At 35.5% G+C, this 19,996-nt stretch overlaps 1 protein-coding gene across 2 annotated transcripts in view; it reads left to right on the forward strand.

The window, feature by feature from the left end:
• ANGPT1 (angiopoietin 1) overlaps positions 1 to 19,996 on the forward strand; it is a 265,713-nt gene that overhangs the window by 226,540 nt on the left and 19,177 nt on the right. For both annotated transcript variants that reach the window (XM_074316347.1, XM_019750655.2), the window contains exon 7: positions 1,286 to 1,452. In XM_074316347.1, coding sequence (XP_074172448.1) covers positions 1,286 to 1,452 — 167 coding nt within the window. The remainder of the gene's footprint in view (positions 1 to 1,285; positions 1,453 to 19,996) is intronic.

Genomic DNA, 19,996 nt, shown 5'->3' on the forward strand with positions numbered 1-19,996 from the left:
CCCGGAAGTAGAATTGCTGGGTCATATATTAGTTCTACTTTTAACTTTTTGAGAAATCTCCATATTGTTTTCCATAGTGGCTGCACCAATTTACAATCCCACCAACAGTACACAAGGGTCCCCTTTTCTCCACATCCTTGCCAACATTTGTTTGTTGATTTATTGATGATAGCCATTCTAACCAGTGTGAGGTAATATCTCATTGTGGTTTTTATTTGCATTTCCTTGATGATCAGTGATGTTGAGCATCTTTTCATACGTCTATAAATGTCTATTCAGGTCTTCTGCCCATTTTTAATTGGATTTTTTCTTGTTAATTTATAACAGTGCCTTATATTTTTTTGATATTAACCTCCATCAGCTATACCATTGACAAATATCTTCTAAAATTAGTCAGAAAGAGACAGACAAATACCATATGATTTTGCTTATATGTGAAATCTAAAAAAATAAGATAAACAAGCAAAACAGAAACAAGCTCAGAGATACAGAGAAAATTGGAGGTCACCAGATGGGAGAGAGGGTTGGGGGACTGGGTGAAAAAGGTGAAAGGGATTAAGAAGTACAAATTGCCAGTTATAAAAATAGTCATGAGGATGTAAAGTACAGCATAGGGTATATATTCAATAATATTGTAATAACTATGTATGGTGTCAGATGGATACTAGACTTACAGGGGTGATCACTTCATAAGGTATATAAATGTCTAATTACTATGTTGTACACCTGAAATTAATAATGTATGTCAATTGTAACTGAAAAGAAATTTTTTAAAAATGAGAATGTTAAAGCTGGAAAAGTCAAGAGTCTAATACCCTTTTTAAATTGTTATCTGAGCATAATTTGACTCCTGAATAATAATGAAAACACAAAAAATAACAATATTGTTAAATAATTTGTCTGATACTATCCTGATGTTTATTGGAAAATGTTTAAATTATGTTCAAAATATTTTATCACCTAGAAATTTATAAACATTTTCAAAAGCTATCTGTGATAGAGAAGTGTTTACTGGTTAATCCTATTAGTCAGATTCATGTTATCCAAATACATCGCATCTACCCAGATGTGAATATCAGGTTTTAATGCAATACAAATTAGATGGGGGGAGACACAGCAGAAAAATACTGGGTAAATAATTGGAATAAAAAGTGTGTAAAATGTGCAAGAAATATCTTTACTTTTAAAAAATGTTGTATTATTATTATTTGCAACATAGTTAAATATTGAACATGAAAAGTGTTTCTTTCTGAAGTAACAACTGCAACTCTATCTTCTTTCTCAGGGTTTTGGAAATCCCTCTGGTGAATATTGGCTGGGGAATGAGTTTATTTTTGCTATAACCAGTCAGAGGCAGTACACACTAAAAATCGAGCTAATGGACTGGGAAGGAAACCGAGCCTATTCACAGTACGACAGATTCCACATAGGAAATGAAAAACAAAACTACAGGTAGGTCTTCCTTCTGTGTAGTACTCAGCTACCTTGGGCCTACCCACTTAATAGTTTCAGTGGAAACGTTTGAAAGAAAGACCAGATAAAAGTCATCTTTCAAATTGCAAATCAGTTTGTTTTTCTAGGCCTATTACAAGGAGATATTAAAAACCCTATAAAAACTTCTTAAAAGCTTTAAATTTCAGTTTTCACAGACTGATTGTATTGATGTTGGCTCAAAATCCAGAAGATAGGGAATTAAGTCAAGCACAATATTATTGTTGTTATTGTTGTATTTTTATCGTTGTTATTATGATGAAGTTGTAGTGGATGCATACATATAAACTGATGACAGAGAATTGACTCAAACTCAGTGGCTTGAAATAAATACTCCCTTCTATCACAAAATTTCCTACTTATACTTTCTTTTCTAACCTGTCTTAAATTTTTATTTTTTCACATTATCTTGAAGGTGATAAAAGAGGAGTACATTTTTATATTTTTGAATGATTGACATAAAAGATAAATCAAGGCATAATTTAGAATTTTTTGGTAAATAATATAAAAGACAAAAATAAATACAAATAATGGCATCAATATACACAGCATATTATTACAGATGTAAAAATAGACAATCTATATACTTAATCTCTGATTTTTTTTCCATGAGCAGCTTATACACTAGGGAAAAAAAAAAAAAAAAAAAACATTAAAAAAAGTTATGCAGTGTGGTAAATTCATTTCACAAACACTGTGTTACCTCTATGTTCCAGGAACTCCATGCACTAGCAGATGACATCTTTAGTCTCCCAGACCTCACAGTCCAGTTTTGTTACTAACTGGGTCGCTAAATATCTGCTTGGCATTCCGTGAAAACAGGGAATATATTTTAGTTACTTTTATATCACTCCTCATTAATGCAATACCTGGCACATAGCAGGTCTTCAGTAATTGTGTGTGCCCCAGTTTTGTGATCAGTAAATTAGAATTGCAATGATTTTAAACTCTGAATAGTGTGGCAATTCTACATCTGTAATGGAAATGCAATTGTGTGCATCAAAGGGCTGGCATATTGTGACAAGCAAAATGCAATGATGGCAAACAACGCCTTCTGCTTTTCTTCCAACCTGTGTGGCCATTTCCTTGTAGTTCAACTGTTTTGGCTGCTGATTTGTCTTTTTGAGACATACCATTCTTGAGGACTTCGGATCTACAACTTTTTCAGGAACACATCTCATTTTATTTTAATGGATTGTATATGGGATTGGATCCTTGGAGACATAATAGTCATTTTCTTAACCAACAGTGATGATGTCACCACAACAGAGGATGAGAAATAGTTCTAAAGAGTTCATATCCCATGGGGGGCGGTGGGGAGCGAGGTTGTCCATAATGGCAACTCAAGAAACCAGAGAAGAGACATTTATAAAATGCAATGGAGTGTAAGAAGAAATGTTTCGAAGTAGGTCAATATTTTGAGAGGTTTATAACAAGAAAAACCACTGTAAAACATCAGGGGTACTCTTATGTAAATGTTTTGACCTGAAACTTGAAACTATATGAAACTTGGCTAATGTCAGACAGCCTGACAATAGGACTAGCGAGTAATTAGTCTAGTCTTTTTCTAGGCTCCTGAAGAATTTTCTTTGGTTCCTTTCCAAAGTGTTTCTGTGTGTGTGTGTGTGTGTGTGTGTGTGTGTGCGCATGCACACATGTGTTTGCAAGGTGAGGTTGGCATTAAGGGGACAAAGCGTGTTTGCGCAGCTTTAGGAGAATTGTGGGCATCCAAAGTAGGCTTCAAGCGCAGGACATGAATGTCATCCTGGCATCTTCCTTGGGAATAGCACTTACCTCCTCGTAGAGTGGCCCACTGCTCTCATTGTGCATTTCCTATTCCTTCAACATATGTGTCATTCAGATCTTTACCCATTAGATGCAGATCTGTCATCAAAAAGTAAATCTCATTGCTTCTCGGCCTTTTGGCTAAGATCAAGTGTGAAAAGTATGTCTTCCCAGCTAGAGTGAGGCATACACTCTGCAGTCCCCATTCTTCTTTCTTGAGAGTACTGTGAACCTTGAGAATCAGAACTGTGAATCCAGAAAGAACTTAATAGTTTAATTCTAAATCTCTGGTTTTAATGAAAAGAAAGCTGAGGTCCAGACATATGCAGTAATTTTCCCAATGAGGGAGAAAGACTTAAATATGGGACGTTTGGCTCCTACCTAGTTCAGTGTGGTCTCCAGGCGAGAATGCTGTGTAATAAAGTTGGTAGCTCTGGCCCTCTTTCCTGACAAGACCCAGCAGAAAGTAAGTCTGTAATCATCACATTCTCATGCAATTAAGTTTTAAGATTTACGTTAGCATCAAATGGGAAATAGTATTCATTAAAACATAACACCTGTTCGATGAAAGTTTAGTTAAAATAATCACAGTATGAAATGGTGTTATTCACTCTTTCAAAGAAAAGCAAACAGAAGCTTGGAAAGGGAAGCTGCGCCGCTCTGACTTCCTTGTCCCTCTGTATCATCACTCACTCATGCCTAGTGCCGATTCTCCAGGTTCAGTAATGCCACATGGGCCCCAGTTAACAGCTCAGATGTCCTGCTTTGCCTTCTGTGCGTCCCCTCCTCTCATTGCTCTTCTCTCCCAATTAGGATGCCCTATGGTGATACATTATTAAAAGTATTAATGCTGACATTTGTATTAATACTTTCAAATAGTATTAAATTAGTATTTTATAATTTATGAAATAGTTTTTGACACTTTAATCATTTAATCCTGACAATGACTCTTAAGTTGTTATTAGAAACATTTTAAAGATGAAGAAACTGAGGCTTTAGTCAACTGACCTGCTCAAATTCAACTAAATTTCAACTAAACTCAAAACTATAGAATTCATGCTTGATCTTTTTTTTTTTTTTAATTTTTATTGAGGAATATTGGGGAACAGTGTGTTTCTCTAGGGCCCATCAGCTCCAAGTCGTTGTCCTTCAATCTAGTTGTGGAGGGCGCAGCTCAGCTCCAAGTCCAGTTGCCGATTTCAATCTTTAGTTGCAGGGGGCGCAGCCCACCATCCCATGTGGGAATTGAACTGGCAACCTTGTTGTTGAGAGCTCCCTCTGTAACCAACAGAGCTATCCAGCCGCCCCATGCTTGATTTTTGTTTTATACTTTTTTCTCTTTCAAGTTAAATTTAGAAGTTGTTTGAGAGGTTTATTTTTTAATATTCTTTCTTACCAAAAATTGTATTTTTAAAACTCTTGTAATAGCTGTGGCTATATGTATAAACCTAATTTAAAAAAAAAAAAAAAGTCTTTCTCATGTTCTAGACACACACTGATTAAAAGTAAGCATTGTGAATGGATAGATAAGCTTACAAATGTACATGTAATAAACATATTTTCATTTCCTCCAAGGAAATTCCATATGATTTTCTCAGGTAGAAAATAAAATCTATAGAACCCAGGAGAATATAAATAAGAAAAAATAATAATGTAAGAGTATCATGATGAACACATCATGTGAAATAACATGCAGTCGATGTGAAATGATTAAATACTTCCTCTAGAGAGGTAGTATTATTGGGCTTCTCATCATCTAACACCCAGACTATTACAGAGCCTGTCTGCCTCCAGTCTTTATGCTCTCAAATACATCTTCCTCACTGTTGTGGGCTGGTTTTTCTAACAGACAATTTGACTTGGTCTGTGCCCTCCTCTATATATTTCCACAATGTTCTACTATCTGCAGGTTAAAGTCTGTCACTGAAAAGTTTTCATGACCTGGCCATAACCTACTTATTCAGCTATGGCAATCATACTCTCCCCACAACCTCACCCAACCAGATTCTTCCTCATTATAATTATGTTCCAGAAATGACTCGCAATTTCCCTATACCTTCCATGCCTTTGTTTATGCGATATCCTTACCCTATACACATAAACCCAGCTTTGGATACATCTTCTAAAGCTTTACAAGTCTCCCTTATTCCAGGAAGTCTTCCCTGATCCCTATTATGGTAGATACTATAATTATGGTAGACAAGGTGATGCACTAATCCATTACTCCCCTTCAGAACTGAAACATTCCTTCGTCTACCTCCTGGGAATGTTGCTGGCTATCAGCATATAGCCAAGGTCCCCTGCCTGAGCATTGCCTGTGGCTGGAGAAAGTCACACCACCCAAAGTCACTGCTCCTTCCTGCAGGCAGATTGCATCCAATGACTGGTCAATATAGTAGTTTATAAAGATCCCTTGCCCCAATGCGGGGCAAATTTGAAGGCCCTCCCAAGGTCCAGAATTCCATTTGAGATTAGCTGAGGTCTCACTGTGACTGTGTACAAGCCCCACTTCTCCCGCTGCTTGGCACTGCTTTCTTCACTCTGCCATGCGGATTGATCCTAAGAGCACTGCCCTATAAGTCTCCCTACACTGATTTCCCAGAGAAATGCATCACTCACTCTCAGGCTAATTTGGATGCTCTGTGCTACCACATATCCACCCATAACACTCTGGCTAACTGCTCAGTATCCACATTCCATCCTAAAGTCATTAATGAGTGGTTTTTTTTAAATAACTGTGTGTGTGTGTGTGTGTATGTGTCTTCCCACTGTGTCTAAGCTTCTAGAAGTTAGAAACCATTTTCATCAAAATTCAAGGTATACACCTAAATTAGTCAAATAATTAACTAAAAGTTAATAGCTAATATTTAACAAATACGTGCTATGCACCAGATACTGTTTTCACATGAGAAAACTGAGGCCTTGTACTTTGTACAAAGTCAGAGGACCTATTATGTGTAGAAGTCAAGGTTTAGCTTTGATCTCATAGCTGCCCACTATATGGTCATCCTATAATAAAGAGAAGTCAACAGTTAATTTCTATAATTAAATACACTCAAAGTGTGTATTCTAAGAGGTAAAACGTTTCCTCTAATCCCATTTCTGTCTTTAATAATCTGAATGTTCATGAACACATTATCTCATTTCCCTGGTTCTCAATTTTCTGTCCTACAAATCAAAGTATTTGTAAAGCTCCTTGTAGCTCAGAACTTTCTAGAATAGAATTACCTTTATGTATACATTTCTTATTTTATGACCCTTCAATTCTTTGATAAATGACTACATTTTGATCTCTCTAATAAATACTTCAATAAGAGTTTCCATCAGTTTATGGCTTACAGTGACCTTTTACTTCTCATGAAAACTTGCTGGTCCCAATACTTAGAGTTAAAAAACAAATAGATAACCACTACTACCCAAACAAATGCTTAAAATAATAACAGATTATTTGTGGGATTGGAGAGATACTATGACCTACTGGAAAGAGCTCTGGAATAGGAATCAGAAGATGTGGAAACTATTAAATAGTGACGTCTGGTTTCACTATCCATTAAACCAACTTGATTGTATCAATGTTTAGTCAGGGAGACAGAGCCATGATGAGTGTTATGGAAATAAGGGATTTGTTATACAAATTTAATTTTACACAAATGTGAGATGAGCTACAGAGGGAATGTTTGGAAGATAAATGTAGAAAATCAGAGAGTCACTAGCACATATAGTTAAGACCCAGCGTCGTGGTAAGAACCAAGAGCTTATAGGGAAATCCCAGAAATCAAACACATCCAGCCACCAAAGTAGGACCACAAAGGGGGAGGTCTAAGGAGAGCTGTGGCTTCAGTGTAGCTCTGTCACCTGGGGATGTGAATTGAGTACCTGGTAGTAGATCGGGAGCCACTGCCAGCAGCGGGGAGGCAAACTAAAGGCAGACAAGCTGGAAGCTGCCAGGCACCTCAGCCCCTGAACAGCCCTGTAACTGATGATGATTCTGAGAGTCAGGCCACTCCTTCATTTCCGCCTTCCAAATCTCACACAAAGTCCTCTTTTGGCCAACTCTAATTTGGAACCATAAAAGGAAGGGGATTCTGGGAAATGTAGTTCTCAGGCTAACTAAGGGAACAGTAGCACAATCTAGCTCTACTTGGGCAAATCACCTACTATTTTTATACCTCAGATTGTTTATCTTTAAGTGGAAATAATATTCTCTTTCTTATCATCGGGACCATTCTGTTATAGGGACCCAATTAGAAAGAGTATGCAAACATACTTTGTATTGAACAAACTCAAATTCCATGCAACTGTGAAAGATATTTAGATATTTGTAATACAATTTTTATAGTTATCATACCCGAGAAATTTTAATTAGGTATCTATATTGAAAGCCACCCCAAGATAAATTTTACTGATATGTTTATTTATTTGGTTCAAGACCTAGTCCACCTTCCCGCATTGCATCAGTGGTCTCTGTAGTCACCTTTTACCTAGAATAATCTACTGTACACCTACCATTAACAATTTTTGAAGAAATCATGTCCGTTTTCCTCAGAAATATTTCTGTCTGGATTTATCTGATTATTTCTTTGTGATAAGATTCAAATTAGATAATTTTAATAAGAATGCTATATAACCAATATTGGGTACTTCCCATTTTATCAAATCCAAAGGCACAAACGGTCAATTTGTCCCATTATTGGTTGGGTCCCATTACATGTTTCATTCACTTGTTAAGGTTTTGCTTTTTTGCTTTTGTTTCTGCAATGAAATATGTAGTCATTTAAATAAAATTCTTACAAAATATAATGTATCAAGGTGATCTATTTTGGTTGAAGTGGTTGTGGGGCCTAGTACAGTATTTCTTTGCCCCTCCCCTTGGTAATGCCTCAGATATTTGTAGAGCACAGTTTAAAAACCATTGTATCATGTTACTATTATAACTAAAAAGTAAAGATTTATCAATTGGAAATAAATTTAGGTGTACTACTTTCAAATATAAAAAGAAAAGAAATCACATTTAAAAATTTCTAGATTCATTAGAAGGGCACAGTTTTAGTGAATGTATATCATTAAAGTAATTTTGTATGTTAATTTTTTTCAGATCTTGGTTACAGTTTGTTCTCTAAAGTTGATTTCTTTTTATTTTTATAGTATTAACTTGATCAGTAAATACTTTGTCACAGATAGTACAATGACAAACTTAAAGATAGCCCCTCCTTTGAAACAATAGAAAATTTGTATTAGTAAAACTTGAATGATAATGTTTAAACATTTACAATGAAAATTTTATATTACAATTATGATCTTATTATAATGTTTACAATATACAATTTTGGAATATTCTTCATATTTTATCTCTATACTACTTGTTGGGAATACTTTCAGGTTAGCACTGACTGTGGCTCTGTGAAAGCCTTGTTCTGGAAGAGAGTCACATGTAAAGATGAATTTTTTTGAAGCAAGATGATTGCTTGAAGCAAAATTGCCAAAAAAAAAAAAAAATTGAAAATAATTTGGCCATTAAATATCTTTCTGTACAAGTTTATTTTTGGCCAAGATCTTTATTGGGAAGAAGTTTGGTGTAGTGAGTAAAGCATTGTATTGGAAACCAAGAGACACAAACTCTAGGCTTGTATCTATAGTTACTTTTTTGAACGAACTTGGACAAGTTGCTTTTCCAAGTCTCATGTCCTCAGAAGGAAAATGAGGAGGTAAGAATGAATTCTTTCCAATTCCAGAATCCTTTTTTTTTTTAAATCATTAAAGTACTCTCATGTTGTGTATGTATTTCAAGGACAAAACAAATTAGTGTGGATTGAAAAGAATTCTCTAGAGCCTCCCATGTAAATTTAAACCATGTATTTTTTATGTATTGCAAAACTTGTTTCACTATTTTCAGTGAAATGTTTTTCATTTCTCTGGTCCTCTGGGCTGCATGGTCCTGGCTGGAACCAGTAGCAGATGTGTTGAAATGCTAAGAGGAAAGTTATTTTTTATAGCATTCCTGGCCTGATCAAGGTAGAAAAAAATATATAAGGAATCTCCTGGCAGTTTCTACCCTGTTGAATTTTTAGTCTAGATATGAAACAAAGTTTTAAGTAGTCTTTTTGTATTTTCAAGTAATTTCTCCAATTTAGGAAGTGTATTAGTATTATTGAGACTATGATTTTTGTTATGGTTACTTCCTAAAACAGAGAAGGAATTGTTTTATTCAACAACATTTGTATTTTATACTCCTGGACTGAGATGATATATTCAAGAGGAAAAGACATGGTCGTACAGAGTCACTTTGTACCTTCTTCAGGTCTTCTAAGGGTCAGGAAAATCTCTTGACTTTAATGCAGATTAATGTCAGTCTCTAGAGTCTTGTATTTTTCCAAGCTGACAAAAACAAATGCCCCAGTGCTGTTAGGTCTAAGGATTCCCAGAGGATTCCTGCTCCAGAATGAATAATGCTGGGTAGAACTCAGACAACTGCTGGCCTAGAAACTTCCAAGTTGACAAAGATTGTTAGAGCCAGCTAACATTGCCTCTAGGAAATAATCTAGGGAGATGTCATGTGATCCACTGCTCTGGGTCCTCTTAGTGCAGTTCACCACTGAAAAGATGAAGGCTATATCTCCAATGAGTGAAATAGTTGTTATTTTTTATGTGCTATCCTAAAATAAGATGTCCACAGAGATATCAGAATAGTGATGTATGTGTGTGCTCGTGCATCTGCATACACATGTGTAATGGGATAGGAGAATGGGTGGATAGTACACAGGCAGATAAGCAGTTACAATGCCATGAACAAAGCTTATTAATCAAGACAAGTATGGCATGAATAGGGGGATCTAACCAATTTAGGGAAGTTGGGAGGGATTCCAAGGGTGGTCTAAGTTGACATAAAAACGGCAAATAGGAATTAGCTGGAGAAATGGTTCAGAGTTGGAGATAGACATGGGAATAGAGTATGTGAAGGCTTCTGAGTGAGCCCAGCATATCTTGTTAGGCAAACTGCAAGTAGTTAGGTGCTGCTTAGGCATAGAGTATAAAGGGGTAACGACGGCATGATACTAAGAGCCAAGGAGAGCCAGACAACTGGTAATATCTGGAAGATTTTGGACTGGAAACTAGTGATAGACTCTGAAGGCAGCCCATCTAACATAGTCTATCATCAACATCCGAGACAATTTTTTTCACTCAATGTTTTGATTCCTCTGTTGGTTAAATACGAGCAACAACATTGTGCAACACATTGTAGTTGAAACAAAACCCCACAGAACTCAACTCAATGATTCAAGAGCTTAACCTCTTTGTCTGATTTGATTTTCTATATCTTTTAAGTCTTAGCTTGGTCTGTAGAGCTCTGGTTTTTAGATTGGGTAAGAATCTTTGCTTTCTATATGCTCCCCCTCGGCTCTCTGCGTATATTTTTCTGAGGCCCTTACTTACCACACTGGGCTGTAATTGGCTATTCCCTGTTATTAGACTGCCACTAGGAGGGCAGGGATCTCTGCAAAATGTTTGGCATATGTCTGCAGAAGCCCTTTCTAATAAATATGTGAAAGACACATCAACAAAGATATTTTTTATGCCTCAACAAACACAACAAATTTTGATGTAGATGCCAGAAATTCAGAGACCAACAAGTCAAAATTTCTGTACCCAGAGGTATAGAATGGCAGCTCATTATAGTATTCATGTAAGATTTTCAATAAAGTGTCATGTTCTTTAGTTTCTTAGATTGTTGCTTGAATGAGACTCATTTCCCTGATCTGTTCAACTGCTGACTCTTCAGTTTCTTTTATTTACCTGAAAAATATATGCAACAATTTCTATTTTGCATGATACCAAACAAATGAAATAAAATGTTAACAAGATTGACACACAACATACCTCATTCCCTAGGCCAACTGATTTTGGAAAAAGATGCTATGTTACTATCACTGATAACTAGTCTGTGTGTTACAAGATCTAGGCCTGCAATTTTGATAGCTGCCACTAGGAGACAGTAAACTTTGATTTTATACAACTCATGGGCGAACAACTGAGAGCTTTTCAACAAGTACATGATTTATTAGGTTGGTGAAAAAGTAATTGAGATTTAAAAGGTTAAAAATAATTGCAAAAAACGCAATTACTTTTGCACCAACCTAATAGTTCATTATATTCTTGAGTAAAAATTTCAAAATTATGAAGGTAATAATATAAAATAGTAATTCTCCTATAACTTATACAATATTTTTTTCTCTCTAGATGACTCATTTCTTTTACAAGAGCTTTTCCTCATTTCAATCATAAACATCATAAAATCATTTTAAATAATTATGCCAAGTATTAATAAGTATCAACATTAAATGCATCAATGGCAAACCTTGTACTGATAGTATCAACATGACATTAATTATTTACTCCATTCCAAGTTATTTGCAGTGCTTAGATATGTCTCTTTTGGGACTAACATCACAAATGCCAATATTTATGCTGGTCTGCTCATTCTCTACTAAAATAATTAAAAGTACTATTTTATTATCTGCCTCAGTTAGAAGCTCAAATAAACAGTTGGATAAAGAATAATTTTAGTCTTACTCATTTTTCGGCTGCAAATGAAAAACAACTTCCTTTTCCTCACACACCTTCATGATCAATTCCAGAGAAAATTTTCCAGATCTGAAAATCAGAAGTAGTTATACAAACAATGGAAGGGCACGTAATTGTTATAAAATAATTATTTTAATGGACAATGCTTTAAAATCATAGATATGATTAAAGGTCAAATAAGTAGTTTATACCTGTTTATAACCTGAGTTTTAAAGTACACAGTGTTCTTAGCAGAACGTCTGAATATTGTATGCTTCCTTAACATCCCCTGACCTAGAAGATATGCTGATAATTAGAGACACTAAACCGATATTTCCTTGGCTTGTTAATAAACAGTAATTACTAAATATGTAGTTGTACAATATCAATAATAATTTTATTTCTCTCTTAACTGGATATAGTTTTGCTTTAATTAATCTACATAATTTCACTAAAATTACTTTCTTAAAAGTTGTTATAATTCTTTTGAAATCAGAAACTGCATTCATTCATTATCCAGCCAGCCAGCCAGCCACCAAACTTTCATCACGTTGCTGCTATTTCTCTGGTATTATTCAGTCATTTCCAAACTTGAGTGTTCACATAGTCAAGTAGGTTATTGGTTTGAAGTTAGATTTATGAATCCCGCATCCAGAGATCCTGACCCTGGGATAGGACCTAGACATCTCAATCCTAGTACCAAGTACACCCAGGCAATGCCGATTCAAAAATACTACTTAAATGGCCCTAAAAGGAGACCGTGTTTGCTGGTCTTGTTGAGCTAATCATTAAGGAGAAGGAAGAAAATATGGGATAATTGCCCTGAAACAAAGCGTTAGCTGCAACATATTTTAGCATGTCTGCTTGGTGGTTTTTTTTGTTTGTTTGTTTGTTTGTTTTTTGTTTTGTTTTGTTTTTTTGTGTTTTTTTTTTGGTCTTGGTTTTTGATGACGGAATCATGGACCTTTTACAAAATTTGGTGGATGTATGGATCTATTCTCCCCAGAATAAATGAACAAACACAAAATTTTGCTTACATTTATCTGTGAGTCAGTTCCACACTCACAGCCCCTGGGTAAGAACCCTTAAAATGAGGCTACAGCAGGACACTAAACAAAAGTGGTCAGTTGACTGGGGTTGAGGATGGATGGGGCACAGCAGAAGAGATTGAGGGGCCCAGGAAAGGTCTCCTAGAGGAAATCCTTAGGATTTGTGAAATGTGAATAAGTGTCTGTGAGGCAGGTATGGAGGATGGTGACAAAAGGAGGAAAGTCTTGATATTCCAGCCAAAAGGAACCGTGTAAGCAAAGACCCAGAAGAGGGAGAGAGCTTGTCTTAGTTGGAAAATAGTATGTATCTCGTTATGTAGGTCTCCATAGAAAACAGAGGGTCATACTCCATGATAAGGAGTTTGGACTCCATCTTATACTAATTGTGGAAAGAAATAAGCAGAATAATGATTTTGGTCAGCAGAAGAATCTGCTTATGCATGCTAGAGCCTTATTTGTCAAACTTATAGCAACACATTGTCCAACTATAATAAGAGAAAGTATTTCCTCTTTGCATAAAAACCTCAGACAATGCCTCTCAATGGTTTTCAACATTCTGCTCACCCTTTCCTCTCTCTCTGTCTTCCCCTAAGGGATGCTGGAAAGTTTCTTGCTACTCTTTAAACAGAAATAAAAATGAGAACAAACTTACCTCCCTTGAACTTGTTTATACTAAAAAAAAAAAAAAAGAGAAAGAATCACCAATTTTGATCACAAGTTTTACAAGGTCTTGACTTAATTTTTCATAAAAAAGCAAACCCATAAAGTCTCTGAGATGGCCATTGGCCTGGTCTTTTAGGCACCAGAGGAGGGTCTGGTCAGTGAGCTGCTTACTCGGAGATGACTGTCAGCCACGCATGATGCCAAGGGAATTGAAATATGTTTAAGGGACTGTTTGTATTTTTTACAGGGGTCTTAATGCCATGCAATTCATTTTGGAACTAAAATTTTAATGTATTCTTAGAAAAAGAGAGGGATATTGGAAGAACTTTATTTTATTTAGGACTAAAGACAAAATCATTACAATGTGCATTTCTGAGCTTTGGGAAGTATGGTTTCATTGTCACTAATTTCATGAAAATAGTTTTTTTCTGCTTTAAATTTACAGACAAGAGTGTACTCTCTCAGCACTATGCAAAGGCACACAGAGGTAACAGTATGTGAGTTCTCTAATTTCGTTGGAGGGAGAATTTGTCATGAGTTTTAAACATATAAAACCTTCATGCCATTGAGAAACACTGAGAACGATATTTTACTGGGGTTTTGAAACTGCAGTCACTGGTAACAATGTTCCTTGTGTCAAGAGTTTGAGAAGACCTGGGTGGTTGATAAACTCATTCTTATCAAAGTTCCACATGATATTAATATTTATAAGTCAAGGGAGAAACATTAAAATGTATACCTTCAAAATGTAAATAGGTAAAAAATTAGTGTACAGTTCATGCATGTATAACAAAAGCTAATATATACAACAGCCATAACAGAATTAGAGGGTAAATGGAACTGGATTCTCTGAAGTTTTTCATTATTTGGGCTGAGGTTTTCTGTTACTCCGGAAGTTTATCTTAATCGCAGAACAGATTTCCGTGACCCTCGCTATGCGAGCATTTTTTCACACTTGCACACCTTCCACTGAACATGTTTAAAAATATATAACATATCTGCCTCAAGGCATCTGAGGCTTAAGAAGCAAATAAGACAGCATAATGGTTAGGTTAATATACAGAAATTCTCATGATTCCCCAGTGATCCAATCCCATGTGAGAACAAATGATACCAAATAAGGAAAATGGAACATGGTAAAGGAAACTTTCAGGAAATAGAGATGAGACTTAACAGTAGTCTGACATGGGTGACCTTTTCAAGGATTTTTTTTCCCCAGTATCAATTATGGGTAAAGAAAGGAAAAATGACACATGCTGGATTCAGCCAATAAAGTACCTCATTATATGGCAAGAAAAACGTAGGATTCTCAAAAGATTGGAATTTTAATTTATTAAAGAATAAACATTTGAATTAAAGGGTTGTTATTCAGGCATCTGGGTTCAAAATAAAGTAGACCTTAAACCACGTAGTCAGCCACGCAGCACTCTTTGGTTTCTTGTTCTTTGAACTTGGTATTTGCTTTCTCTATATAAAATGGGGGTGGGGGGGCTGCCAAAGGAAATGGGGCATCATGGATTTGAGAAAATTGGTCTTTTTCATATTTAATTTCTCCAGTTTATTGCTTACATGCATGTCTTAATTAGTTACGTCTCTATCATTATTTTCATCACTCTCAGTAGCTGATACGTGTCTGTCACTGTCTCACATTGATACTTGTTTAATTTAGACTTACTCATCCATATAACTCGTGTTTACTGAGCTACTGTGTTTTTTATGGTTATTGGTTAGGGAAATTTGATTTCCTTGCTTATTTTTCATTAATACTCATCAAATACTTATCTACATGTGACAGTCTTTTTAAGGCTTTTATGTGTGTTACCTCATTTAATCTTCATTATGTTAGAAGTACATTACTAGTCTTAGAGCCATTTTACAGAAGAAGCAACTAAGGATCAGAAAGGATAAGAGCTAGGATGCAAACCCAGACAATTAAGCTCCAAACTCTGTTCTGTCATGCTATCTCTCGAGACACAAGTGTGCATGACACAATGTTACTCTTCAAAAGCAAATGCTCTATTGATTAATTTTTTGTGGGACTGGAGAGAGGAAGGAAAAAAGGAAGAACTTTAGGTAATAACTTTGTTGTCAGTTATTTCCTTCATTCGTACTTTGTACCAATCCACCTATGTCTTTTTAGGTTATCTACAAATCTCTATTATATCCTGAATTATTGATTAATCAAATTGTACGTTATTAAATCTTTTAATCTTCTTACTCACACCCTCTTTTCTTTTGAAACTTCTTTTGAACTTTTTCTTGTACTTGTAGATTCATATCTATGAATATAGATCGTCGTCAAATAACAGTCTGTCATAGGTGTTTACTCACCCACTTTTTCATAGATTCACCGACTTTGCTTCATATGTTTTCCTATTGTTTTCTCACATGCTCATTGACAGGCTCTTACAAACAAACAAACAAACAAACAAATAAATAAACAAATAATCCTATTTACTTATGGACAATGAAGTAATAGAATTTATCTCCAGCATATGAAAAACAGTGTTGCACATAATGACACAGACTTAACAGCGCCTCCTCCAACAGGGAACACAGTCCTAAGATTCCACATTGGAAAACAAACTCTGTCTCCTCTAATAAGGAAGATAAAGCTTTTGAAACAGATTTTTTAAATGAATGCCCAGGTACCAGAGGGAATTAGACAATAGAATGGACACATGTATAGATATAGGTCCCTTTGTAAAGCTTGATGGTCTCGCTTCTCATATGGACTCTCTATTTATATTTATTTTAATGGGTTATTCTATGAGCTATTCCTTCAGGTATCCCTTGGCAGCCACAAATTAATTTCATCCTCATTATAGCTGTGCCGCAACATGATTTGAGAAGACCATTAGGTCATTAATATTGGACACATTTCAAATCGGGAGAAAAAAATGCCCATGGGACTTGAATTGTAAAATGTAATTGCATTATTACAATTAAAATGTAACTACATATGAACCATCTCTTGAGATGAATAAAAGTTAAATTCTAAACAATTTGAACTCAGCTCATAATCGACTCAATAAACATTTATCGAATGTCTGTTATGCATATAGTATATGGAGTTCACAAAGGTGGCTAAGAGCTGAATACTTCTTATTAGGTTAAGTCTGGTGAGGAAGAAAAGTCATATATATACATATATAAATAACACTACAGTAGACAAAAGGAGATATGCAACAGAAGAAACGATTTTTTCGTGCAATGACACTTTAGAAGATAAGAGAGAAGACTTCCTGTAAAATAGTTGAACTTGTCTTGAAAGGTGGTTGATTTTGGACTTGTGAAGATAGAGAGGAAGGGATCAGTTCAGTAAAGCTTTTGTCATTTATAAGATACAGGATGCACTTGGACAGTCCTGAACTAAAGAGAACAAAATGTTCACTTCGAAGATATTATTCTGAAAAAAATTAAAAAATATTACTTAGACATAATTTTACTGTATTAGCAAAGTCTAAGATAGGCCTCAAGTCTCCCCTAGTGCTAAGATACATTTATATTCTTTCCTTTTTCTCAAGGCTTCCAGTCCTAGTAATTTCCACTGTAGAATTCTGAATACTGAACAAAAAACGCATCTTATGAAAACATAAAGAATTACAGCTTCAAATACTAATAGGGTAAAAAAAGGAATACATATCTATCTTAAATGTTTAGCATTTAATAAATTTATTGTCTACTTTTTCACTTGACGCTCCCAACACATTCAAATAACTGATGGAATACCCTTTCTTATCTTTTTTGATGGTAGATAACCCCACAACTTAATTGTGGGATTGTGAATTTGACAATCTTTATGTTGAAGATATCCTCCTCATTCCTCTCCCAAAGTCCATGCCCTCCACAGTACCAAAGCTAATCTCTTCCACTAAACTTTTTAAGCAGTTTAGCATCTCCCAAATTTTTCCCATACCCTTTTTCCTACAATACTAATTATTTGTACACCTCCCAGTGATGTCTTCATAATGGCAAACATGCTAATCTTGCTAGAAGTCTACAGTAAGGCAAACACTGTTTTCTTTATGTACAGATTGACAAGAGAAATGTTGTCTTTATTTTCATCAGAAGATGCTACCTGTATCATTTAAACTCAGGACATAAAGACATGCTCTGCTATCCCTCTTTGTGGATGGTGCCCAGCCCTTTCACTAGCACAGGAGGCAGGGTGAGGGTGGATGGTTAAAACAGAGACAGCGTGGAGCAGCAACCAGGAGACAGCTGTGTTGGGAAACTGTGAGATTGAGTCATTGCTACCAGGCTCTGAAAGAGAACCAGGGGGGTCATTTTGCGTTTTCCTCAAGTGATTGTGAGAAAGACAAACTAGTTCCATATGGTGGCAGGGAGAGAGAGAGCGCAGAGCCAAAATAAAATCTGCTCAGCTTGTCAGTATGTAAGACCTTAAAGTTCAGATATATGAGAGTCTGTCTACTGTTTTAAAGAGCTGAGGCCAAACTTCAATTTGTCATACATACAACTCCCACTGCCTTGGATAATGAAAGAGATTCTTGCCCCGCTGAATACAGTGAAGATGTAAAAATATGAGAAGTATGGCAATCTCTTAAGTAGACAAAATCAGTGAGAAACTGGATGCATGAGATTGGGCTGCCTATTTTAAAGAAATGAAAGTTATAGAATTACTTGTATGATACATAGGTGTACTTTGAAGCCTGTTCTTCCACAGTAGAACTTACTATTGTTCCACATTCATTACTAAATATGAGGTAATCTTTTCATTTATTAAAATTTATTTTTTATTTTAATTATTTTAACCTTTGACCCCCTTCACCCATTTGGCCCACCTCCCACCTGCACCTCTGGCAACCACCAATCTGTTCTCTGTATCTATGAGCTTGATTTTGCTTTGTTTTGTTTTAAGATTTCACATGTAAGAAAGATCATATATTATTTGTCTTTCTCTGTCTGACTTATTTCACTTAGCATAATACCCTCGAGGCCCATTCACATTGTCATAAATGGCAAGACGTTATTCTTTTTTATGGCTGAATAATATTTAATTGTACATATGTCCCACATCTTCTTTGTCCATTCATCCATCAATGGACACTTAGGTTGTTTCCATATCCTGGCTATTTCAAATAGTGCTGCAGTGAACATGGGGATATGGAGAAAAGGGAACCCCTGTGCACTATTGGTGGGATTGTAAACTGGTGCAGCCACTATGGACGACAGTATGGAGGTTCCTCAAACAATTTAAAAAAAAGAACTACCGTGTGGCTCAGCAATTTCACTTCTGGGTATTTATCTGAAGAAAATGAAAACAGTAACTTAAAAAGATATATGCATCCCCATATTCATTGAATTTCTATAAATGAGAGAAAAGGAGTAACTACATTTTCATCGAGGATGGCTAGATAATAATGACCACTTTCAATGTGCATTTATCTGTTTAATTTTCCCTTAAGATGCTAATTGAAAAAAATAAAAATGCTGACATTTTTTACAGTCATTGATCAAATGGTACTCATAAATTTATTTCCTTTAATTCCAAAAAAAAAAGGATTTAAAAGAACGAATCATGATTTTACTTTGTGGCTGCCTTTTTGGTCACATCTAATCATATTCTTTGGAGTTTTGTTTTTGTTGTTATTTTATTTTTGACATCTTCCATATTTCTGTACCTAAGTCAAATATTTTCTTCTGGAATAATATTTGGTTTTTATCTCCTGCCACCTCTCTAATGATTCACACTTCAAGTTCCCTTTCACTACAGTCCGATGCAAAGCTAACTTTGGCTCTTGTATATATTGACTTTTCTTTTGTGAAGGCAAGGTTCATTTGGAATAACTATTAGTAAAATAGAGAAAGCTATGGATAGTTAAATAAACATAAGAACTTTAGAAATTAGCCAGCACCACACTTATAAGGAACCACCTAAGTATTCTGTTTGAGCCTCCATTTAAATAAGCTTTTTATCTAATTACAAAAAAATACCTGACATTAATGAAAGGCCGGCCCCTACTTTGCCTGTATCAGATCCCTAGATATGATTGTTGGCTTTGGGTCCTAAGTGCTATTCTGTGCTAGCTAAATAGCTGCTCAGGAAGAATGAGTCCCTTACTTGTGCAGAGGGCCTCTCCTTGACAGCACAGTGGCTCCCAGAATCCTTGTGGGATTCCACAGAAGCACGGGTGTCCTCATTTGTAAACTTAAAATATATTGAGAAAAATATTTTTTATGATGCACCATCTCTATTTCCCTGTGCAAGAGAATAACTGTCCGACGGGGTGTTTGTTCCTTAAAAGAGCATAAGCAACTCCCCTGTGCCATGCTCAAGATATAGACCTGCAGAATAGGGGGATTCTATTGTACACTGTAAATTAGAAGTTCTACTCAGTCTTGGACAGTGAAAATTTCTTCTTCAAAATATTGGTCATTTCTACTTTTAAATCAAAGCAACCAATATGTCCCAATGTTTACATTGT

Source organism: Rhinolophus sinicus, linkage group LG12, assembly GCF_036562045.2.
Source record: "Rhinolophus sinicus isolate RSC01 linkage group LG12, ASM3656204v1, whole genome shotgun sequence".
In the NCBI taxonomy this organism is placed as follows: domain Eukaryota; kingdom Metazoa; phylum Chordata; class Mammalia; order Chiroptera; family Rhinolophidae; genus Rhinolophus; species Rhinolophus sinicus.